Source organism: Phyllobates terribilis, unplaced genomic scaffold, assembly GCF_046119375.1.
Source record: "Phyllobates terribilis strain yellow unplaced genomic scaffold, ASM4611937v1 Scaffold_2__4_contigs__length_985480577, whole genome shotgun sequence".
Classification (NCBI taxonomy): domain Eukaryota; kingdom Metazoa; phylum Chordata; class Amphibia; order Anura; family Dendrobatidae; genus Phyllobates; species Phyllobates terribilis.
Genome location: NW_027362762.1, coordinates 136,239,711 through 136,263,265, shown reverse-complemented (window position 1 = coordinate 136,263,265; position 23,555 = coordinate 136,239,711). Strand labels below are relative to the sequence as shown.

Genomic DNA, 23,555 nt, shown 5'->3' with positions numbered 1-23,555 from the left:
GGTCTCCTCCTGGCGGCGATCCTCTCTCCTCGGCGTCCCGCGGTGTACTGGCTGGACCTGCGGTGACATCATTTAGTCAGCTGATGATCATGCAACCATCACCTGACCGCTGACGTCAGAAGTCGCTTGACCATCAGCTGACTAAATGACGTCACCGCAGGTCCTGCAAGTACACCGCGGGACGCCGAGGAGAGAGGACGCCGCCGAGAGCAGACCAGAGAGGTGAGTATACAGGTTTTTTTTATTTTTAACTTTATTTCTTTTTTTCACCGCGTGGTAGCCGGGATGAAGAGGAGTTGTAGTCTCCTCCTCTTCATCCTGGGTACCACACGCACCGCGATTACGCTGCAATTTCGCGGCCATTGAATTTAATTGAAACGCAGCAAATTCACATATACCTGCGGGTTTGCTGTGTTTCAGTGTTCCTCAATGGCTGCGAATTTGCAGCGTAATCACGGTAGAAATGGTCATGCTGCATTTTGCAACGCAATGCGAATTCAGCGCGCTAATTAGCGCATCATGTGCCCAGCACATCCGAATTCACATTGCTTTGCATGGCAGATGGTTTTACAAGCGTTTTTGCGGCCGTAAAAACGCTACAAAAATGCTACGTGGGCACATGGCCTGAGTACTTCTAATTCTTTGCAGATTCTATCTGTTATATAGAAGTTCCCTTTATTAAATTTGGCACTATATAAGGGTTTAAATGAGAAATATAGTTTCCCTCAATGTTTCCTAAAACATTTAAGATGCATTTACCCCAGCCTACGACCAACGATCAGAAATATTAAAGAATCGGCAGTAATTTAACAGCCTATTTGCAAAAGTAAACCACTATTCAGATGATGCACTAAATGATCTATAATAGATCGCTCAGCGCACATAGGTTGCCATTATTTTCAGCAGCACAAATCCCTGCTTAAACACGATGATGCACTGCCGAGAACGATGATCTTTTGTGCAGCCGAGAGGATCATTTCACCCAACGAACGAGCGGTTTGCCCGTTCGTTACACGATTGGCTGCCTGTTTAGACTGCAAGGAAATTATGCAACAAGCGTTCAAAGGAATACTCATTTACGATAATTTTACAGTGTATATGGACCTTCAGTCTTAAAGTAATCCTGCAGAGAACACGGGTCTACTACTGATCAGCTCAGTCTTTGCTTGGTGGACTACTACAGTCCAGCCCCCCTTAGACAATTGTTTACCCCTCTGCAGAAAGGGCACTGGGGGGAGGCTCCTGCTGCAGCCAGCTGATTTATAGCAAGACAGTACAGTAAAGAGGAGGAAGGGGAACATGGGAGCTCTGGAGGCACACAGAGGAAATTGCCTTTCATATTTCTCATTTTAATAGTAATATGAGACAAAATAGGATCAAAGTAACGGAGGAGATTAGGGGGATTAAGGAGATTAAAAGGGAGAGTGCTAGGATAATTAAAATAAAAGTGTGCATTTTCTGTTTTAGTGTTTCTCTAAATGAATTACTTACGCCACTTCTTCTCCCAGAGTGGCCAAATAGTTTAGTACAAAAGAAAAAAAACACTATGTAGAAATCTTTTAATGCAGTCACTAAGGAACGATGAAATAAAGTCATAATCTTTTCCTCAATAATTAAAATTCCACAATTGCTAAAGTAAAAAAAACAAACAGTTATTCACAATTTATACAGTGTATTACATAGGACTCAAGATGTCCAATAATGGGATCTTCCATATTGTACGCCACAGTCGTTGATGGTTCATGTCTCCTCTGTCCATTCTTTAGTTTACATTTGAAGGGTAATAAAAATAGTGGATAAAGGGAATAAAGGAGATAATTTCAGAGAAAAAGAGAAAAGGAATGTCCTGGATGCAATAATAAAAGGTTATGAGCTGGTTTTCATGTCGGGGTTTTATCCAGATATTAGTAAGAAATTTAAGGGACAAAGTTTTACTGGGTGTGATACATATTTTTGAAATTGTATCTTCTATGTACAAAAATATTTAGATTTGAGAGTCTTCAGTGGTTGATACCTTTTAATGGCTAACTGAAAAGATAGTAACAAATTGCAAGCTTTCGAGACTACTCAGGCCTCTTCATCAGGCATAGTATAACATGAAATCTGAAGAGTCACATATTTATACACAATAGGACACAGAAAAAATTCAATAGATGAGACAAGTGACCCGAAGCAGAACTTTGAGTATAGGAGAGGGGATATAAAAACTGTGGCTGTAAATATTGGAGCAGTTCATAGATAAGGACTCTGAAAGTTTTATTGTTCAGTGATTGAGGTCTGGTCGAGTTTTGTGATGACCCCACAGGTCTGAAGTACACATTCCTTAGTTGATGTAGAATTACATAAATCCATGCGACACATTCATTCCAGCATTGAGTGTGTTAAAGGATGTAATAAGTTTATATTCCCAGACTTTTCTGTCTCTCTGAGATTTGAAATTACCTTTTAACACCAGTAATTTCATGTCCATGGTGTTGTGATCAGGGAGACAAAAATGCTTGGCCACAGGTAGATCTCTTCTTTTTTCTTTTATTGTGTGGCGATGATGATTCATCCTTGTCCTAAGTTTTTGCCCTGTCTCCCCTACATGAAGACCCCCAGCTGGACATTTGATACATATAATTAAATACACTACATTAGATGTGATGCAGCTGAACGTACCTGGGATCTTGTAGTCCTGGTGTGAATTGGGGATCTTTATCTTGTCTGTGGTCGTTATAAACGGACAGGTTTTGCATTTTTTCTGGTTGCAAGGAAAGGTTCCTGTAGCTGGTGGAGATGACAGGGAGCTTGTGACAATGATGCTTCTTAAATTTGGGGGCTGCCTGAAACACAGAAGTCGGGGGTCTGGAAATATGGATTGTAATCGGGCATCTTTATGTAGTAAGGGCTGTAATTTCCGTGCAGCTCTCCTTAGCGCCTCTAGATTTGGATTGTAGGTGACTACTAGAGGCACCCGGTTGCTTTCTTGTTTAGTTTTGTAATGTAGGAGATGATTTCTTGATATTCTGGTGGCTCTTGTAATCTGATTCTCAATTGTTCTTGGATGGTAGCCCTGATTCAAAAAGGTCTTTTTGAGGCCACCAAGGTGTTTGTCTCTATCCATAGGGTTGGGACATATCCGATTGTATCTGATGGCTTGGCTGTAGACAATAGAGTTTTTTATGTGTTTTGGATGGAAACTGTCCCATTTAAGGTATGTTGGACAGTCGATTGGCTTCCGGTACAGGGATGTCTCTATTTCATTGTTCTGTAGCTTAATGATGGTGTTCAAAAAGCTGATTTCAGTAAAGGAGTAGTTGAGTGTTAGGTTGATGGTGGGATGAAATTGATTAAAGTGTTCATGGAACATCTTCAGCTGTTGCTCAGCCTCCATCCAGATGATTAAAATATCGTCAAATATTGAATGTTTCTGTTTCTGTCAGTGCCATAGACATTTAATGGAGCAGCAGGACACATGATTGGCTCCTCCATTCAAACTCCTCCGAGTTGAGATGTTGCTGCTGGGACAACAGGGGACTTAGACACATAAGTCGCAGTAATGAAGAATGGTGAAGACACCAGGCTGGGAAGAGGTCAGGGAGAGTAAGGAAAAGTCCTGGCTTCCAGATTTAATAGTTAGTAGGAATAAATCTTCGGAGATTCAAGATAACAAAATAGTAAACTCAACTCTATCTAAAACATAGGTAACAGAAAACAATGCAGTCATTGTTCAACATTTCCTGGTAATGGTGAAGAGTTAAAGTACCAATAAATAATATTTTAATTGTAACCTTTTATACTCTATTATTGTCGCAATAAACCATACTATAATATGTCCATTAATACAATAAAAGTGACGGTGTGCCTTTTTTTTATTATTCAGGAGATGCGGCATATTGTACTCCAGAGCTGTACAAGGAATGTGCCGATCCCGCACTAGGTAAGTCTTGTTTCCTTGCTGTGTTCTGTAAAATGTTATCGCTGATCAATAGTAAACATTTCATCCCAAAGTAGCATTTTAACTAAAATATTAGAGACACAAGCAAAACAAATTTTGCACAAATCCAGTACAGTGTACAGCACAAAGTAGTAAATTGGGTTTTACAAAATAATATCTACAGGTGGAAAGGAAGTATGTGGATTATAGAGGCTGCTGCTTATTTGTTGCCGAATTTTGCTCCAGATTTGATGTAAAACATGCAGATTTGCTGTGGCTTTTCAGCCAAAACAGCAATGGAAGATTCCCACCACAAAGCCTGCAGCCTCACTCCATACTAGTATCATGGCTTTGTCTAATGAGCCTTGACAGCTATACCAAATCTGTGAATCCTTAAATAAAACACCCAAAAATGTTATCCCTGTTATGCGCTAACTGAGAAAGACCCAACAAGACTGACACCAAGCCAGCAAAGGTGCAGCCACTGACGCACTTGGTGCAAGTTGCCCAGCTAGGCGAGCCATTGAAGGCCGAGATACTCTTCACCCAGCTCCCAGTAAATGGAAGAGGGACTTTGGCAGAGCCCTTCCCAGGCCCACTGTTGCCAGTCAGTTGGCATCTGGTGATGCGGCCAGTGCCTAGTCAAGAATCAGGGTGGTACCTCTGCAAGAACCCCTGGGAGTGTAAAAGGAAGAGAGAAGGAGAAGACCCTTTAGGAAAAACCCTGAACAGAGAGCAACCAATGCTACTAACACCACTCACCATCACAGCACATAGGAACTGCAATAAACAACAAAGGACTAAGCTGGGAGCAGGGTTAAATAGCCCATCTGCTGCAGGAAATGATCAGGTGTTGAATACCTCACAATCATCCCCAGACAACCACTCCCTGCTAGCTTGCACAGCAGAAAGGAAACAATCCCACCACTGCCTAGTACCAGACACAACAGCGTTCTGTGTTGCCTGGCAACCAGGGAACACAGCGTCCCATGTTTCCAGGGCAGTGAAATCCGTGGGAGATACGACATCCCACGTCCTTACACATCCTACAACACCAGAACGCGATGCTCCATAAAATTGGGATGGTTTCCCTGTGCACATAGTAGCTCTGCCTCCAGGGTCAGAACAATGGCGGCGCCTGCGACTGGAGTAGCATATCACCGCGCCCGATCCATTCCCATGTGGGAGCACAGAACCACAATTCCTAACAATCCCCTAAACTTTTGTAAATATGTGTCTGTGGTGTAGTGCACAATCGTCATCTTCCCTAGTTTCTAGCACCATTCCTGTCCTCTTGTTACTCATGTGAATTCAATTATGACACTCCAGATCACAATGAATTTTACGAGTGAACTGGAAGTCACTTTTATATTGTAAGTCTGTGGAACCTTGTCCTATATTCTTTTTTCATCCAGAAAATTAAAAAATCTAAAAATCTAAAAAAAATCAAACGCAAAAACCCTATTTAAACAATAGGTCATTTATTGATGACACATCCCCTTTAAGAACTGCACTATGCTTACTATCGGAAATAACAGAAAGGTTGACGAAGCCTAATACTCTGCTAATCCAAATTTTTTTGGTTGCATAAAACATGAGATGAACATCCACACGGGCATTATTATGAGAAGAGCAATTGGAATACATAAAATCACATCTGCATAAGCCATGTTTCACAACATAATATATGTCAACATGCAAAATAAGAATCTGCAATAAGCTCATATACTATATATATACGGATTATTGATGTGATTAGCATTGTGTTACAGATCCGTCTTCTGGGGAGGAACATGAGGCATACAAGCATATTTAGAATGTGTGTGCAGTTCATTGGTGTTCCATCGGATGGCGTATATCAGTCTACATTCTGCCCTAGAAGCGCTGACTTAACTATTTTTGGAGGAAAACTTGAACTAGAACTGTGGCATCTTCCATATAATTCTGTTCTTTACTCCCTTCAAGACCAGGCCATTTTTTTTTTTATTTTGAGCTTTTGTTTTTTTTCCTCCCCTTCTTACAAGATTCAGAACTTTATTATTTTTCCTTCAAAATAGCCTGATCAGGGCTTGTTTTTATATTTGTGGGACTAGTTGTAGATGTGAGTGACATCATTCACCGCGCTATATTATGTACTGAAAAGCGGTGAAGTGGTGAAAAAAATACAATTCTGCTATTTTTATTTTATTTCATTTTTACAGCTTTCATATATGATTAAAAAAATACCCCTTGATTCTTCAGGTCAGTACAATTACAGTGATACCAAACTTGTATTTTTTTTTTTTGAAGATGTTAAAAAAAATCAGAACTTTTTGAAAAAAAAATTGATTTCTGTTGCCATTTTCTGAGACCTATAAACTTTTCTATTTTTCTGCTGACAGAGCAGTATCAGGGCTATTTTTATTTTGCATAGCAAGTTGTCATCTTTAATGTTAGAATTTTAGGGTGCATACGACGTTTTGATCTCTTTTTATCCCATTTTATGGTGAAGGTTTGATGTCTAAAAATCGGCAATTCTGTCGCTTTAATTTGTTTTTCTTTTTGCCGTTTAGTTTATGGATTAGTTCATTTTATATTTTGACAGAACAGACTGTTACAAATATAGCGATACCAAATATGTTCATTGTTTATTTTTTTAGTCCCTGTTTTTGGATTGGGAAAAGAGACTGAAATCTTTGTTTTTATTTGTTTATTTTTTTAGATCTTTAAAAAAAATATATATATATATTTTTTTACATTTCACTTATTTTTTACCCATCCTAGGGGGACTTGTACCGGTGATCGCTTGTACAATATGTTACAATAAACTTCAATATTGTAGTATGTAGTAAAAATAACAATCTCCTGTAAAAGCCAATCTTTGGCTGGACTTCACTGGTGTATCTGACTCAGCCCCTGGGCCGTGGGGTACTCGGAGCCGGGCAACAGGAGGCGATGGGGGTAGTGGTGGCGACCCGGTTCCGTGGCTCAGGGTGGTCAGACCAATGGTAGTCTGCGACGCGCTGTTGGTGTGTCCGACTACGCCACCCGTGGATTGCGGTCAGTGCGGACCGCCGCTGCCAGGTAGACCGCTGGGACTGATGATGTATGCAGCTGGGATAGTGTGACTCCCCACGGGAAGAGTGCAGCCCCAGGGCAGTATAATGGAAGATGGGGGTGATGGTGTAGGGCGTCCCAGTACCGTTAGTGCTGGAGGAGCAAGGAGCACACAGACAACAGGTTGCAGTCCAGGGTCTTTACTAGAACAGGTGAACTGACCCACAAACAGTTCCGGCTAGGAGGGGACCTGGATGTCTGAGAGCAATTGGGAAATTGGCCCTGGTCAGGGTGAGGGTGTAGGCCTACCGTGCTCTCTGCGCTCCTTCTGGCTATCTCCTCCTGGTAGGGTAACAGCCCACGGTCCCGAGCTCACCGTGTCCTCTCGCCCGTATGGTTTGCAACGTGGGTTCCTTTCTACTCCCGGCCTGGTACGGCTTTGCTGGTCCCTCTGGTGTGGCGGAACCTCCGGGCTTCTTAGGCCAAGGAACGTACAGTCCCCTGCGGACTGGTTATCTGCTGTAGGACGTGGAATCCTCACAGCCTCAGACACCAAAGTCTGGTAAATTTTGTTCTTTATCTGCCAGGACAGGCGTACTTCACCTCTTGTCCCTGGCTTGTGGCTCTACTACTGCCACACGTCCTCTTAGGGTGCAATACAACTGTCCTTCACTGCTCTGGGACACCTCTCAATCCAGAGACAGGTCGTCCAGTTCTCTCTAACCCTGCCCCCAGTTCCAGCTTTTATAGGGGCAGCCTGCTCCCCCTACTGGCCTGAGACAGGAGGTATTGCATGCTAATGTTCCCCTGACCAGAGAACCTCCCCCTTGCTCTCAGACACAGCTTTATTATATTTGTGGCATCCAGGCCAGGGTGACACATTCCCCCCTAGTAGAATTTAGTACTCCGGGACTAAACAGTAAACAAAGATAATATACATGACTATAAAACATTAGTAGACAAACGACGCACAGATTGAGTTCTTAAGGTCACAGTGTGGTCTGTGACCGGGTGTCCATATCACCAATACAACGGGGAGCCTTAACCAGGTGGGGGTCTGTCCTACCCCAAGTCCTTCACAGTCTTAGTTCATTCCTTGGTCAGGCTCCGAACGCAGTCCATACAAAGCCCCGGTTATTAAAAGTCCATAACATTTGAGTCCGTACGGTAACTGCAAGAAACTGAAATACACTATTAATAATCATGCAGGTAACTTGGCAAACATTTCAACATTTGGCAACAGGGTTATTTACAATTTTAGTGCACCCTATATTCTCCAGCGAGCGGGTATCTGCCCCTTTGTGCTCCTGGTTGATCTCCTTAACCCACTGTCTGGTGGTGGACCGACCTGGCTTTCCCCACTAGCGTTAGGGGTACAGCTACCAGCTGGGTGTACAGGTAGGGCAGGCAGCTGTCTGCGGGTCCTTTGGCTTACCGCAGGCATGGCAGGCCCACTGTCAGCAGAGGGTTGACTCTCCTGGGCTGCTGGTACAGGCTCTTCTGCCTCTGGAGCTGCTTGCTCTTCTTCACCTTCCGGCTCTGGTGCAGGTTGTTGCTCAGTCGGTTGCAGGAAATGCAGGACGGGTACCACTATTGCATCGTTTATTCAAGTCCAGGACTGAGGGAACTCTCCGAGAACGGTGCTGATCATTTCTTCCTTGTCCTCTTCGGGTTCAAGGTCACTTTGATCCTCTTCTGCACTACGGAGTTGCTCGGGGCACCTTTTTAGGTGGTCTCTGGAGACGGTACTAGTGGTTTCTCCTCCATCCTTGGTGATCACGCACACTTTCGGGTTGTCGTGATCTGACTGCAGTACGGTGTAGGGTTCCCTTTCCCACTGGTCGTCCAACTTGTGAAGCCTTCTCTTTCGCTTCAGGACCTGCTCACCAGGTTCTAGGGGACCAGCAGGGGCGTGTTGGTTGAAGAGTTTTTCTTGCCTCTCTCTCACTTGGGCCAGGCTCTTCTCCACACTCTCCTGTACCTTCTTGTACTGCAGTCGCCTTTCTGTATCCCAGTCCGCATCCGGGGAGGTGTCCTCAGGTGTTAGGACTCCCATCTCCAGGTCTACGGGCAGCTTACCTGGTCTAGCTCGCATCAGGTAAGCCGGGGTGCAGTTTGTAGCATTCACCGGGATATGGTTGTATAAGTCTATTAGATCCGGCAGTTTTTCTGGCCACAGGCTGCGTTCCTCCAGGGGCAACGTCTTCAGGAGATCAATGACTATATTGTTCATTTTCTCACACATCCCGTTGGTTTGTGGGTGGTAAGGCGTTGTCCGAATCTTCTTACAGCCATAGAGGTTGCAGAATTCTTGGAAGATTTCAGCTTCGAACGCTGGACCCTGGTCCATCAGGACCTGTTCCGGATACCCGTGTGGACGGCAGAAGTATTGCTGGAAGGCTCTGGCCGCCGTTTGGGCTGTCAAGTCTTTCACCGGGACCACCACTAGAAAACGGTAATAGTGCTCCACGATTGTCAGGGCGTAGATGTATCCTGACCGGCTTGGAGCCAATTTGACGTGGTCCAGAGCTACCAGCTCAAGAGGCTGCTGGGTGACGATGGGCTTCAAGGGTGTCTTCTGGCTGGTGCGGTCTTTTCTCCTTAAGTTACAAGGGCCACAGTCCCTGCACCACTTCTCTACAGCCCCTCTCATGCAGACCCAAAAGAACCGTCCTCTTAGCAGGAACTCCAGTTTCTTCCAACCAAAGTGCCCCGCTCTGTCATGGTAAGCCCCCAGGACCATAGCTGCATCCCGCCCTGGGACCACGACTTGCCAGGTCAGCTCGTGTGTCTGGTGGTTGACAAGTCTTCTGCACAGCTTGCCTTCGTAGAGGAACAGCTTGCTCTTCTCTTTCCATAGCTGCTTGGCTTCTTCTGGAGCATCCGGACTTAAGCGGGCGTCTTCCTGGGTCAGCAGATCTTTCACCAGGCGGATTGCAGGGTCACTATCTTGGGTCTCGGCCCAGCTGTGGTGAGGTAGGGGATTGATCATAACGGTTGTTAGATCCTCCTCCTTCACACGGTGGGAGTAGTGAGCGGCTCCATACCGGTGAAACGCGGGGAGTTCTACCTTCTCCAGCTCACCCGGGTCTTCGTCACCTTCAGGTAAGTAAGGCATTCTCGATAGGGCGTCAGCGTTGGCATTGGTTTTGCCTGCCTGGTACTTGATCACGAAGTCATAATTGTAGAGACGGGCCATCCACCGCTGTTCCAGGGCACCAAGTCTTGCACTGTCTAGGTGTGTTAACGGGTTGTTTTCCGTATACACAGTGAACTTTGCGGAGGCCAGGTAATGCTTGAAGCGTTTCGTTACGGCCCACACCACCGCCAAGAATTCTAGCTTGAAGGAGCTGTAATTCTCCGGGTTCCTCTCGGTGGGCCTCAGCTTCCGGCTGGCGTACGCGATCACCCTTTCTCTGCCCTGTGGGTTTTGTGACAGTACGGCTCCCAGTCCCACATTACTGGCATCTGTGTGGAGAATAAAAGGCTGGCCATAATCAGGGTAGGCCAGGATCTCATCCCCTGTGAGGGCCATCTTCAACTGGCGGAAGGACTCCTCTTCCGGTTTATCCCACTTGAAGGGTGGCTTTTGGCTTCTGGACTTAGACTGTCCTATCAGGAGGTCCTGCATAGGAACTGCCATCTTAGTGAACCCGGGGATGAACCTTCGGTAGTAGCCTACCAACCTGAGGAACTGCCTTACTTCTTTGATGTTCGAGGGGCTGGGCCAGCTCTTGATTGCCGTGACCTTGTCAGGGTCAGGGGCTACTCCTTCCGCACTTACCACGTGCCCTAGGTACTGGAGCTTTGGTTTCAGCAGGTGACACTTCGATGGTTTCACCTTCAGGCCATAGCCTGCCAGGGCTTCGAACACCTCGGCCAGGTGCTTTAGATGATCCTCGTAAGTCTTCGAATAGACGATCACGTCGTCCAGGTAAAGGAGGACCGCCTCGAAGTTTCGGTGCCCTAGACAGCATTCCATCAGCCTCTGGAAGGTCCCTGGTGCATTGCAGAGCCCGAAGGGCATACAGTTGAACTCACTCAGTCCCATCGGGGTGGTGAAGGCGGTCTTCTCCTTGTCAGTCTCTGCCACAGGAACCTGCCAGTACCCACTAGTAAGGTCCAAAGTAGAAAAGAAGTTAGCTGATTTTAATGCGGCTAAAGACTCCTCTATTCTACGTAGGCAGCGGATATGCGTCTTTGTGGGTGATACGGTTGATTTGTCTATAGTCCACGCACATTCTCATGGTGCCGTCTTTCTTTTTTACCAGAACCAGGGGGGCTGCCCAGGGGCAACAGCTATCTCTAATGACCCCAGCTTCTTTCATTTCCCTTAGCATGCCCTTGGCGTTCTGATAATGTGCAGGGGGTACAGGCCTGTGTCTCTCTTTTATTGGTGGGTGGCTCCCCGTGGGGATATGGTGTTCTATCCCTTTTACTCTGCCGAAGTCTAGCGGGTGCTTACTAAAGACTCTCTCGTACTCCTGTACCACCCGGTAGACTCCTTGTTTTTGGTGCAGGGAAGTGGAGTCAGCACCCACATGGAGTTTCTGGCACCAGTCCTCCTTTTGTTTCTGGGAGCCATTACCCTCCGCCTGTGGAGATGGAGGCAAAGGCTCCACGGCCCTGATAGCTTTGTGTTCGACAACAAACAGTTTGGCAAGTGTAGCGTACTTGGGTAAGTGTACCTCTCTCTCCCCAATGTTGAGAATGCGAACGGGCACCCTCCCATGACGGACATCAACCACCCCCCGGGCTGTCAAAATGGTGGGCCTGCTGTCTGAGTACACGGGTTCTACCATGGCTTGGTAGTCTCTACCTCTCAACCCGATTGCAGTCCGACACCAGATCATCATTTCACTTTTGGGAGGCAGGGAAATGGGGAATGGGTCACTCATTCTTACGCTACCGATTCACCACCAGACAGTTCTACCTGCTGCCGTCTCATCAGGGCTTTTATCTCTTTGTTGAAGACTCTCTGTTGGCTGGAACTAGCATTCACCGCCACCTGTTGTAGAATTACAAGTACCTCTGAAAGACAATTTTCAATCACGTTAGTACCCACAGTTATTTTAGGGTGACTTTCACGACGGTCAATGTCCACAATAATCACTCCCTGTGCCGGTAGTTCAACTTTACCAATTTTAATGGTTATCTCCTTGAACCCCATCTGCGGCACGGGTAAGCCATTACTGGCGATGATGCTCAAGTTACTGTCTGGATAACGTGTGATATCAGCATCAGTCCAATACTGCTTAAAAAGTACATAAGGGATAGTGGTTACTGGCGACCCAGTATCCAGCAAGGCGCTCATGGGGATACCGTCCAGCACCACGGGTAAAACCGGGCGCCCCCCAACGTACTTATCACACCAATTATAAGGGCCTGGTGATCTTATGCCTGGGGGTCGGCCCTCTGCCCCAGGTTGGACCCGTTTAAATTACAGTACCTGGAAATGTGTCCGGGCTGGTTGCATTGATGGCAAATGGGCTGTCCATCCTCTGCGTAGCTGTCTGTGGGCCTCCCTCGGAACGACGGGATCCTCCTCTGTCGACGCCACGGGACATCCTCCGGACTTGAAGCCAACTCGATGGGTCTTGACGGGTCCACTTGTAACGCCTGGACAGTCCTGGTCAACGCCGTGACGCTCCTGGTCAGCTCCTGGACTTGGTGATGCAGATCTTTCGACGGGGCTTGGTTCAGGGCCTGTGCATCGGCCCCCACAGAGTCCATAGAGGAGGGCGCCGCCTCCTGGTGGTAGGTGAGAGCAGGGCGCCGGGGGTTTATAGCGCCACTTGTTGCGGGTTCACGGAGCACCCTTATGGCCCTGTCCTTAAATTGGGCCAAGGTCAGATCAGGGTTCTGAAAGAACATGAGGTGCAGTTGGGCCCTGTGGGCGCTAGACAGCAGACCTTCTATGAATTGTTCTGTTAGCAGCTTATCCGTTTCCTGCACGCTGCCAGGGTCAGTTTGTTTGATGGCCCTCAAGGCTTCCTGCAAGTTTAGGGCATAGTCTCTGATGCTGTCCTGTGCCCGTTGCTTACATCCATAGAACCGCATTTTAATTTCAGCGGAGGTACGGGTATCAAAGGTACCTCGCAGCCGGGCCAGAATGTCCTTCACAGTCCTTTTCTCCTCAGAGGGCCACGACTTTACCTCCCGCTGGGCTGCGCCAGTTAACTGCCCCGTCAGTATGCTGACCCTCTGTTCCTCTGTCAGGGGGTAAACTTGGAACAAACTGTACAGCCTTTCCTTAAAATCAGTCAGGGCATGGGGCTCCCCTGAGTACTTAAGCAGCCAGGCCGCTCCAGGGATGTAGGGCAGGGAAAATGGCATCACCGCTGCTGCAGCTGTGCTGGTGGTAGTGGGCGCCTCTGTGTCTGACATCTTCCTCCCCCCTAGTTAAGCGCGGCCTACCTTCCGACGATCCTCTTCTGTAGGCCGCGGCTCCGCTGATGCTGCTCCAGATGAGGACCTTGCGTCGCGTCCTGGTGACGTCAGCGTCGCTCTCTCTCCCTTCCAGGACCTTGCGCAGCGTCGGTGCGTGGGGCGGAGCTTCGGGTCTCGCGCGGTTTGGGCGTCCACGCCCCTCTTCTTCCCGCGCGGCGTCCTGAAGATGGCGTCCGATGGCGGGAAAGCGGCTGAAGATGGCGGGAACCTACGGAAGATGGCGGGAGACGGCTGGAAATGGCGGGAAACGGCTCCGGATGGCGGGAAACCTCCTCCTCAGGTACGTGTACAGTCTTTTTCAGGCACGCAATACCCGTTTGTGGCGGGTTGGTTACTATCCTGCCGACTACGCCAAAGCTGACTCACGCCCTGAGCCGTGGGGTACTCGGAGCCGGGCAACAGGAGACGATGGGGGTAGTGGTGGCGACCCGGTTCCGTGGCTCAGGGTGGTCAGACCAATGGTAGTCTGCGACGCGCTGTTGGTGTGTCCGACTACGCCACCCGTGAATTGCGGTCAGTGCGGACCGCCGCTGCCAGGTAGACCGCTGGGACTGATGATGTATGCAGCTGGGATAGTGTGACTCCCCAGGGGAAGAGTGCGGCCCCAGGGCAGTATAATGGAAGATGGGGGTGATGGTGTAGGGCGTCCCAGTACCGTTAGTGCTGGAGGAGCAAGGAGCACACAGACAACAGGTTGCAGTCCAGGGTCTTTACTAGAACAGGTGAACTGACCCACAAACAGTCCCGGCTAGGAGGGGACCTGGATGTCTGAGAGCAATTGGGAAATTGGCCCTGGTCAGGGTGAGGGTGTAGGCCTACCGTGCTCTCTGCGCTCCTTCTGGCTATCTCCTCCTGGTAGGGTAACAGCCCACGGTCCAGAGCTCACCATGTCCTCTCGCCCGTATGGTTTGCAACGTGGGTTCCTTTCTACTCCCGGCCTGGTACGGCATTGCTGGTCCCTTCTGGTGTGGCGGAACCTCCGGGCTTCTTAGGCCAAGGAACGTACAGTCCCCTGCGGACTGGTTATCTGCTGTAGGACGTGGAATCCTCACAGCCTCAGACACCAAAGTCTGGTAAATTTGGTTCTTTATCTGCCTGGACAGGGGTAATTCACCTCTTGTCCCTGGCTTGTGGATCTCCCACTGCCACACTTCCTCTTAGGGTGCAATACAACTGTCCCTCACTGCTCTGGGACACCTCTCAATCCACAGACAGGTCGTCCAGTTCTCTCTAACCCTGCCCCCAGTTCCAGCTTTTATAGGGGCAGCCTGCTCCCCCTACTGGCCTGAGACAGGAGGTATTGCATGCTAATGTTCCCCTGACCAGAGAACCTCCCCCTTGCTCTCAAACACAGCATTATTATATTTGTGTCATCCAGGCCAGGGTGACACATATCAACATGGCATCGAAAGGGGCCTTCAAAGCCCCCTGTCTGAAATAGGAACACATTGGCCCCCAACAATCACATTCTTCCGGCGTTCAGGCAGTAAAGAGCCATAGATATGTTGCTGCTGTTAACGAGACGACATTCTGATGGAATACTGATGACATACGGATGATATATATATGCAGCCATATTTCTAACACTCTCCATAAACTTTATAGGACATTTTACCACCAAATTAATTAATGTCGCTCCTGCTGCATATTTAACATAGAAGTAGATTTTACGTGACCAAATTAAATCCTCCAAATATTATTCCCATCTCCAAGATCCTATCTCAATAATGTAATATCCTACTAATATTATAAATGCGAAAGTTTGTGAGTATGTATGTTTGTTACTCTTTCACGAAAAAACTACAGGACGGATTTGCATGAAACTTTACAGTAATATAGATTATACATCGGAATAACATATAGGCTACAATTTGTAATGATTTTATGTAATTTTGGTCGTAATATAACGATACATGTCAATTAAGTCGGAAAAAAATCTGGCCTCTGAGAGCTATCTTGGCGTACGCTGCCTAAACCGTTGGAGTTACACAAAGATGATGTACCGTAGAATTGTTTGTCTTGAATAGTTCTAAATAAAAGTCCGCGACAGCATATATCTACCTTTTATGTGGAAGCCACTATGACCAAAATTGTGAACCATAAATTTAATTAAATTAGATACTATTTTACAATGCACATTTTAGTATATTTATCAAACTTTTTAGTATATTTATCAAACTCTTATATACACACATACACAGGTGATATTTAAATGGCTGATTTACAGCAGTCAGAAGAGACTGATAATACAATAATTTGCACATAGTGGATCATTGTATAGTGAGGTCACAGTTGCCGCCTGTCCACAGTCAGAATACAGGGGTGATCATATACCGTGGCCAGGTACAAGTGTGGCACAGGGGGTTCACACACGACCCCCAGGGACTGACATTTCCTAGAAACTTTGGCAGCTGTCAGTCATGAGCTCACCCTGATACATTACACTCTGGAAACAGCTGAAGGGAGAAGGATAATTTATGACATTTTCTCAGACTAAAAAAAAAAAAAAAAAAATAGCCCAGAAAACAGCCCATATGTCAGGAACAGGTTACTAGGGAACTACACGTCCCAGCACGGCCTGCCCGCGCCCACAGCCCGGGGGGAGTGTGAGGCTTCCTCCTGCAGGTTGCCCGGGGGCACCGGGCCGTCATTGTCCTCACACAGGGGGTCCCCGCCGCCATTGTCCCTCCACATAACACCGTATAATAAAACATGCGCTCACCTGCGCCAGCTTCTGCAGCTGGGAAAGTTCCGAGCGCCTCACCTGGGCGGAGGGGAAGTGACTCACACACGGGGAGGGGCAGTAACCTGAGCGCGGCTCCATGGAGGATGCACACACTGCAGCCTGACAGCACCGGCAGCAGCGCTACACAAATGGCGTCCTCCCCTCCTGTGTGCAGCACAGCCCTGTGTGTGTGCAGCGCAGCATGTCACCCACAGCACCAGCAGGCTGCTCTCAGCTCCCACAGAGCACTGGGAATGGTTGCTATGGGTAACCGCGCCACAGCTGCTCCTCATAGACCAGTCATATACAACTGATATCGTCTGTACAGCGATCGTAATATCACTAATTAGATTGTTTTAGTATTTTGTTTGAACTTTACTAAGTACCTATTTTGTAATTAGTACTTATAAAAATGCCGCGAAAGCGTAAGTCTAACATTTCGCAAAGCTCTAATAAAGCCCGGGCTATGAAAATAATTAGACGTGATGAGACGTCTCAACAAGCCGAGCAACGAAGGCTTGAGCAGGCGGTGCGTTGTGCGGCACATAGAGCTGCCGAGACTCCAGAACAATCCCAAGCCCGACGTGAACGGAATGCGGAGTTTTTGGCGTCTCAACGGGCTGCTGAAACTCCAGAACAGTCCCAAGACCGACGTGAACAGCATGCGGAGTATCTGGCGTCTCAACGGGCTGCTGAAACTCCAGAACAGTCCCAAGCTCGACGTCAGCAGCAAGCGACTTACATGGCGTCCCAAAGAGCCACTGAAACTTATGAAATGGCCGAATCTCGCAGACGCACTGTTGCTGAAAGGGCAGCACAGCGACGTCAAACATTTACAAGAAATACATGGATATTGTTTAATAAAGCTGCATTTGAGTATGACGAGACTCTTGATTATGAAACTCACAAGCTTATAAAAATAGAAGCAATGACCATAGATTGCAAATATTGCGGAGCTCTTAAGTGGAAAGAGGAAGCAGCAGGTATGTGTTGTTTGGGCGGGAAAGTAGCTCTTCCTTATATAGACGAGCCAGTTCAACCTTTAAAAGAGCTTTTCTCTAATGAAACGGATGAATCTCGCCTTTTTCTAAATAATATAAGAAAATACAACATGTGCTTTCATATGACGTCTTTTGGAGCAGATCAAATTGTCTTAATGCCAGGGTTTTGCCCGACCTTTACAATACAAGGACAAGTATACCACCGTATCGGTTCTTTAATTCCTACGTCCATTTCGCAACCACAATTTTTACAACTTTATTTCATTGGTGACGAAGAAGAACAAATCAACAGGCGTACTGAGTGCGTGCAAAGCGTAGATAGAAACATAGTTAAAAAATTACAACGAGTACTTCACGACCACAACATTTTGGTGCATGAATTTAAAACGGCTAGAGACAGAATGATCAATGACGATCATTTCAAAGTAGTGATTCACCCAGACCGTGTGCCACGTGGTCAACATGAGAGACGATTCAATGCCCCTACTACAAATGAAATAGCTGCTGTAATAGTTAGTAGCGAACAAACTATGTCTCGGGACATCGTTGTGCAGCCGCGCGATGGCATGCTCACTAGGGTTCCCGATACACATAGATTCTATGACGCTCTCGAGTACCCAATAATTTTTTGGAAAGGACAAGAGGGGTACAGCATTGATATTCCTCAGATAAATCCAATTACCAAACAAGCAATGCCAAGCAAAAAGGTGTCCTGAAAAGATTTTTATGCCTTTCACTTGATGGTCCGTCGCAGCGATTTTAATTTGATGCTTAAGTGTAGGCTCCTACTTCATCAGTTTCTGGTCGACATGTATGTAAAGATGGAAAGTGAGCGCTTAAGGTTCATTTCTTTAAATCAAAAAAAACTGCGCGCAGAATATTATATTCACTTGCAAGATGCAATAAGAAATTATGCGGATTTGGATCCAAATAACTTAGGTCAGATGGTGATTCTCCCGTCATCATTTGTAAATAGCCCGAGATACCTACACGAATACACACAAGATGCGTTCACATACGTACGTAATTATGGGAGGCCTGATTTATTTATTACAATGACTTGCAACTCCGCTTGGCCAGAAATCACCAATGAGCTTATGGCTGGTCAAAATTCAACAGACAGACATGACTTAACAGCTCGAGTATTTAGAATAAAATTACAGCAGTTGGTAGCTCTACTTACAAAAGGTAACATATTTGGTGATATGCAATGCTTCATGTACTCGATCGAGTGGCAAAAGCGAGGTTTGCCTCATGTGCACTTACTGCTGTGGTTAAAGGAAAAATTGCATCTGAACCAAATTGACGAAATCATATGTGCTGAGATACCAAACCCAGAAACCGATCAAAAGCTCTATGATACAGTGACAAAGAATATGATTCACGGGCCATGTGGTACATTCAATTCTTCATCGCCATGCATGAAGGAAGGAAAATGTACCAAAAAATATCCGAGGAAGCTTTTAAAAGATACTCAAACCAATGATAAAGGTTATCCTTTGTACAGGCGCAGAGCACCAGAGAATGGTGGACGCACGACGATTATAAAAACCCGTAGAGGAACACAGGAAATATTGGTGGACAATAGCTGGGTGGTCCCATAATCTCCACTCTTATCAAAAAATTTTAATTCTCATTTAAATGTAGAGTTCTGTAATACGGTACAGGCGATAAAATATATTTGTAAATATATTAATAAGGGTAGCGACCAGGCTATTTTTAACATCTGCCAGCAAGGGAATGTTAACATTGACCCAAGAGATGAGGTGCAGACCTTTAGAACCGGCCGATATGTTAGTAGTAACGAAGCAGTGTGGCTTATCTTAGGTCTGCCTCTGCACGAGAGACACCCAACCGTCACTCATCTCGCGATTCATTTACCCAATGGCGAGAGGGTTTACTTTACGGAAAATAATTTTAAAGAGAGATTAGAAGCACCACCTAAAACTACACTAACTGCATTTTTCCTGTTGTGCCAAAGTGATACGTTTGCAAAAACATTACTTTACATTGACGTGCCTCGCTACTATACTTGGAATGTGGCACGGAAGCAATGGAAACGTCGTTTACAAGGAACACCTGTCGATGGCTGGCCAGGTGTGAAGGCAGGAGACGCTCTAGGTCGCATTTACGCGGTGCACGTTAGCAATTTTGAATGTTATTGCTTGCGTATGCTGCTGAATGTAATAAGGGGTCCAACCAACTTCTCGGATTTAAAAACATTTGAAGGTCAAGAACTTGCAACTTTTCGGCAGGTGTGTGAAGATGGGTTTGTTGGAAGATGATAACCACTGGGATACCACCTTAGAAGAGGCCGTGCTATGTCGCTCCCCGGCGCAAATAAGAGAGCTGTTTGCCATATTGATATGCACTTGCGGTTTATCCAATCCTCTACAACTCTGGCACAAGTATAAAACTGCGTTATCAGAGGATATCATGCACAGATTTGAAAGAATGGATCACGTTAACAATGATCTCTGTTTCAATGAGGCGTTGGGGCTTATCGAGGACAAAATATTAATAATTTCTGGAAAGAAATTGTCCGATTTTGGTCTACCCTCACTGCGGCGTAGAGGAGAGCTGTCGAACGAGTTGATAAAAGAACTAAGCTATGATACCAACCAGTTAGACGCTCACGTTTGCGAAACTGAGCCACGTTTGCTACCTGATCAAAGAGAGATTTATCACAAAATAGTAGGACGAGTTGAGAATGGTGAAGGCGGACTTTTTTTCCTTGATGACCCGGGTGGTACAGGAAAAACTTTCTTGCTTAATTTGCTTTTAGCAAAAATTCGTAGCGGTCATAACGTTGCATTAGCTGTGGCTTCCTCTGGAATTGCTGCAACATTGCTAAGCGGTGGACGGACAGCACATTCAGTCTTTAAATTACCTCTTAATCTGGTGAACGAAGAAACCCCATCGTGTAATATCAGCAAGAGCAGCGCCCATGGCCTCCTGTTGCAACAGTGCAAACTAATCGTGTGGGACGAGTGCACAATGTCACACAAACGCGCCATCGAAGCTCTTGATCATTGTCTACAAGACTTACACAGTAAACAAACAATAATGGGTGGTGTGGTTGTTTTATTGGCTGGGGACTTTAGGCAAACTTTGCCTGTCATCGAGCGAGGCACTGCAGCAGACGAAATTAACGCATGTCTGAAATCCTCATATTTATGGACCAAAGTTGAAAAGCTGCACCTCACCACCAACATGCGTGTCCAGTTATTCGGTGATCTAGAGTCGGGCGCGTACGCTGAGAAACTGCTCGAGATCGGTGAAGGTCGAATCGAAACTGACAAAGAAGGTATGGTTCTATTCACTAACCAATTTTATCATGTTGTGGATTCGGAAAATGCACTTATTGCTCAAGTTTTTCCAAATTTGCAACAAAACATCCACGATGAAAATTGGCTATGTGAAAGAACTATACTAGCACCAAGAAATGAAACAGTTGCGAAAATCAATAAAATTATCTTGGACCAAGTAACCAGCGATGCTACAACCTACAACTTCATCGACACAGTCATGTCATCTGAAGACTGTACGAGCTACCCCGTGGAGTTTCTTAACTCTTTGGAGCTATCCGGGGTCCCATCTCATAAGCTCGAATTAAAGGTCGGTATACCCGTTTTGTTAATGCGCAACTTGGATGTGACGCGCCCCCTGGGCCTGTGCTGTGTAGGGGATACCCGGAGCCGAATCGCTGGGGGTTGTAGTCCTCCGTGGCTGTGACCCAGTCCGTGCCCAGGGCGGTCAAACCAGTGGCAGTCTTTGGTAATAACAATGTCCGACTACGCCACCCGTGGATTGTGGTCAGTGGGGACCGCCGCTGCGCTGCAGACCGCTGAGGCTGATGTTGTTTGCGCAGCCGAGTATGGGATAACTCCCCACGGGAGAAGTATTGCCTCAGGGCAGCTAGTGTGGATGATGGGAGTGATGGTGTGAGCGTCCCAGTACTGATGGTGCTGGTGCGGCGATGAAACACAGAGACGTGTGGTGCAGTTCAGGGTCTTTACTGATGGAATAACGCAGACCCTCCCGGGAGTACTGGTTAGCAGTAGGGGCCTGGTCAGTCTGTAAGCAAGTAGGATCTCCCCTGGCCAGGTGGAGTTGTAGGCCTCCCCGACTATCTGCACTCTTTCCTGGCTACCTTGCTCTATGCGGGTAGAAGTAGCCCACGTCCCTGAGTATACCGTGTGGTGCTCACCCGTATGGCCGGTGACTTGGGGCCTTCCGTTAGCCTCCGCTTCACGATGGCGGTGCTGGTCCCTTGCTTGTGACCGTGCCTCCGGGCTTCTATGGCCAGAGGACATGGAATCCCCTGCCGGTTGGATTCTGCTGCTGGACCTGGATGTCCCCACAGCCTCGGACTCCATGTCCAGGTTTAGTGTCTTCAGCCAAGGCGAGCTTTCTAGCTTCCAGCCTCTGGCACTCACTCCTGCTCCTACAGAGCTCCTGTTGTCACTTTCCCTGTGTCTGCTGTCCTCCAGACCAGACTGCGTCTCTGTCTGGGACTTCACTCTCTAATCCCGCCCCAGACCCAGTTTATAAGGGCAGATTCCTCCCCTCCCAGGTCTGGGTGGGCCGTGTTGCATGCTTAGGGCTCCTGACCAGAGAAACCTCCCACTTGCTCTCAGACATAATATTTCTATTACTGTGGCAACCAGACCCCTGGGGTGCCACATTCCCCCCTAGTAAATTTTAGTACTCCGGGACTAAACACATTTTAAAGAAACATAAATACAAGGGTATAAACGATAATACAATAACATATTTACAAGAAGCTTTAGTTCTTTAAAGGTCACGGCGTGTCCGCAACCGGGTGTCCATATCACCCAAGGTGAAGTTTGTGAAACAAGAGGGTGTCCATGTCACCCAAGGTGAAGCTTTAAGCGAAGTAGGGGACCTGTCCAAAGCAAACCCCTTGCGTTGGCCCTGGGCATGGCTGCAAGGCTGAAGCTAGCTACTTTGGGCCACAAGGAGGCCACACCAGACAGGTTTTCTTTTCCGCGGCCGTCTTCGCAAGAGGCACCAAGGTGCAACTATCTACAAGAATTGTTCCGGTTATCCAGTGTCCATAACCTATTAGTCAATAGAAATCTGCAGGGTAACTGAGAAACATAATTAATAACAGGCAACAAACATAAACCATAAACAGTTAAACAGATAAATTCACAGTGCATTAGTTTAGATTTTCCAGCGAGCGGGCATCTGACCTCTAGTGACTCTAGTGGACCTACGGAGCTCACTAACTGGTCCTGCACTACAGGGTGTAGGAGGTGTTATGGGCAAGCTGGGCAGCTGTCTGCGCACTCTTTGGCTCACTATGGGCACGGCAGGCTCACTACTAGCAGAGGGTTGATCCTCCTGCGCTGCTGGTGTGGACTCTTCTGCCTCCTGGGCCGGCTGCTCTTCCAGCTCTACCTGGTCTTCTGTAGGCACTTGAGGGGCTGGCTGGAGAAAGGTGAGGACGGGCACCACAATAGCGTTGTTTACTTGTGTCCAGGACCGGGGAAAGTCTCCGAGTACGGTGCTGATCATTTCCTCCTTTTCCTCAACGGGTTGAGGGTCTTCCTGATCTTCATCCGTGCTTTGCAACTTCTCGGGGCACTTTTTCAGGTGGTCTCTGGAGACAGTGGCTGTGGTCTCTCCTCCATCCTTGCTGATGACGTACACCTTTGGATTATTGTGGCTTGAGGGCAGTACGGTGTGCGGGTCCTTTTCCCACTGGTCGTCCAACTTATGGAGCCGCCTTTTTCTGCTCTCCAGGTACCAGGGGAACAGCGGGAGCATGTTGGTTAAAAGTCCTCTCCTGCCTTTCTCTTGATTGACAGAGACTTCGCTCGACGCTCTCCTGTAATTTCCGGTACTGTTGCTGCCGTTCTGTATCCCAGTCTGCTTCTGGCGAGGTGTCCTCGGGTGTCAGGACTCCCATATCCAGGTCAACAGGCAGCTTACCAGGTCTTGCTCGCATTAGGTAAGCCGGGGTACAGTTGGTGGAACCTACCGGGATGTGGTTGTACAGGTCCACCAGATCGGGCAGTTTCTCAGGCCACAGACTGCGTTCTTCCAGGGGCAATGTTTTTAGCAGATCTATCACCACCTGGTTCATCTTCTCGCAGAGTCCATTGGTTTGGGGGTGATAGGGGGTTGTTCTTATCTTTTTGCAGCCATACAGGTTGCAGAACTCCTGGAAGACCTCCGCTTCGAAGGCTTGTCCTTGGTCCATCAGCACTTGGTCCGGGTACCCGTGCGGGTACCCGTGTGGGCGTCAGAAGTGCAGCTGGAAGGCTCTAGCTGCTGTTTGTGCTGTTAAGTCTTTGACGGGGACCACCACTAGGAACCGGGAGTAGTGATCCACGATGGTTAGGGCGTAGACATACCCGCTTCTGCTTGGAGCCAGTTTAACATGGTCCAGAGC

At 47.3% G+C, this 23,555-nt stretch overlaps 1 protein-coding gene across 1 annotated transcript in view; it reads left to right on the top strand.

Moving 5' to 3' along the window:
• Positions 1–23,555, top strand: part of ASIC1 (acid sensing ion channel subunit 1) — a 457,916-nt gene that overhangs the window by 353,305 nt on the left and 81,056 nt on the right. The window contains exon 7 of the mRNA XM_073662834.1: positions 3,866–3,922. Coding sequence (XP_073518935.1) covers positions 3,866–3,922 — 57 coding nt within the window. The remainder of the gene's footprint in view (positions 1–3,865; positions 3,923–23,555) is intronic.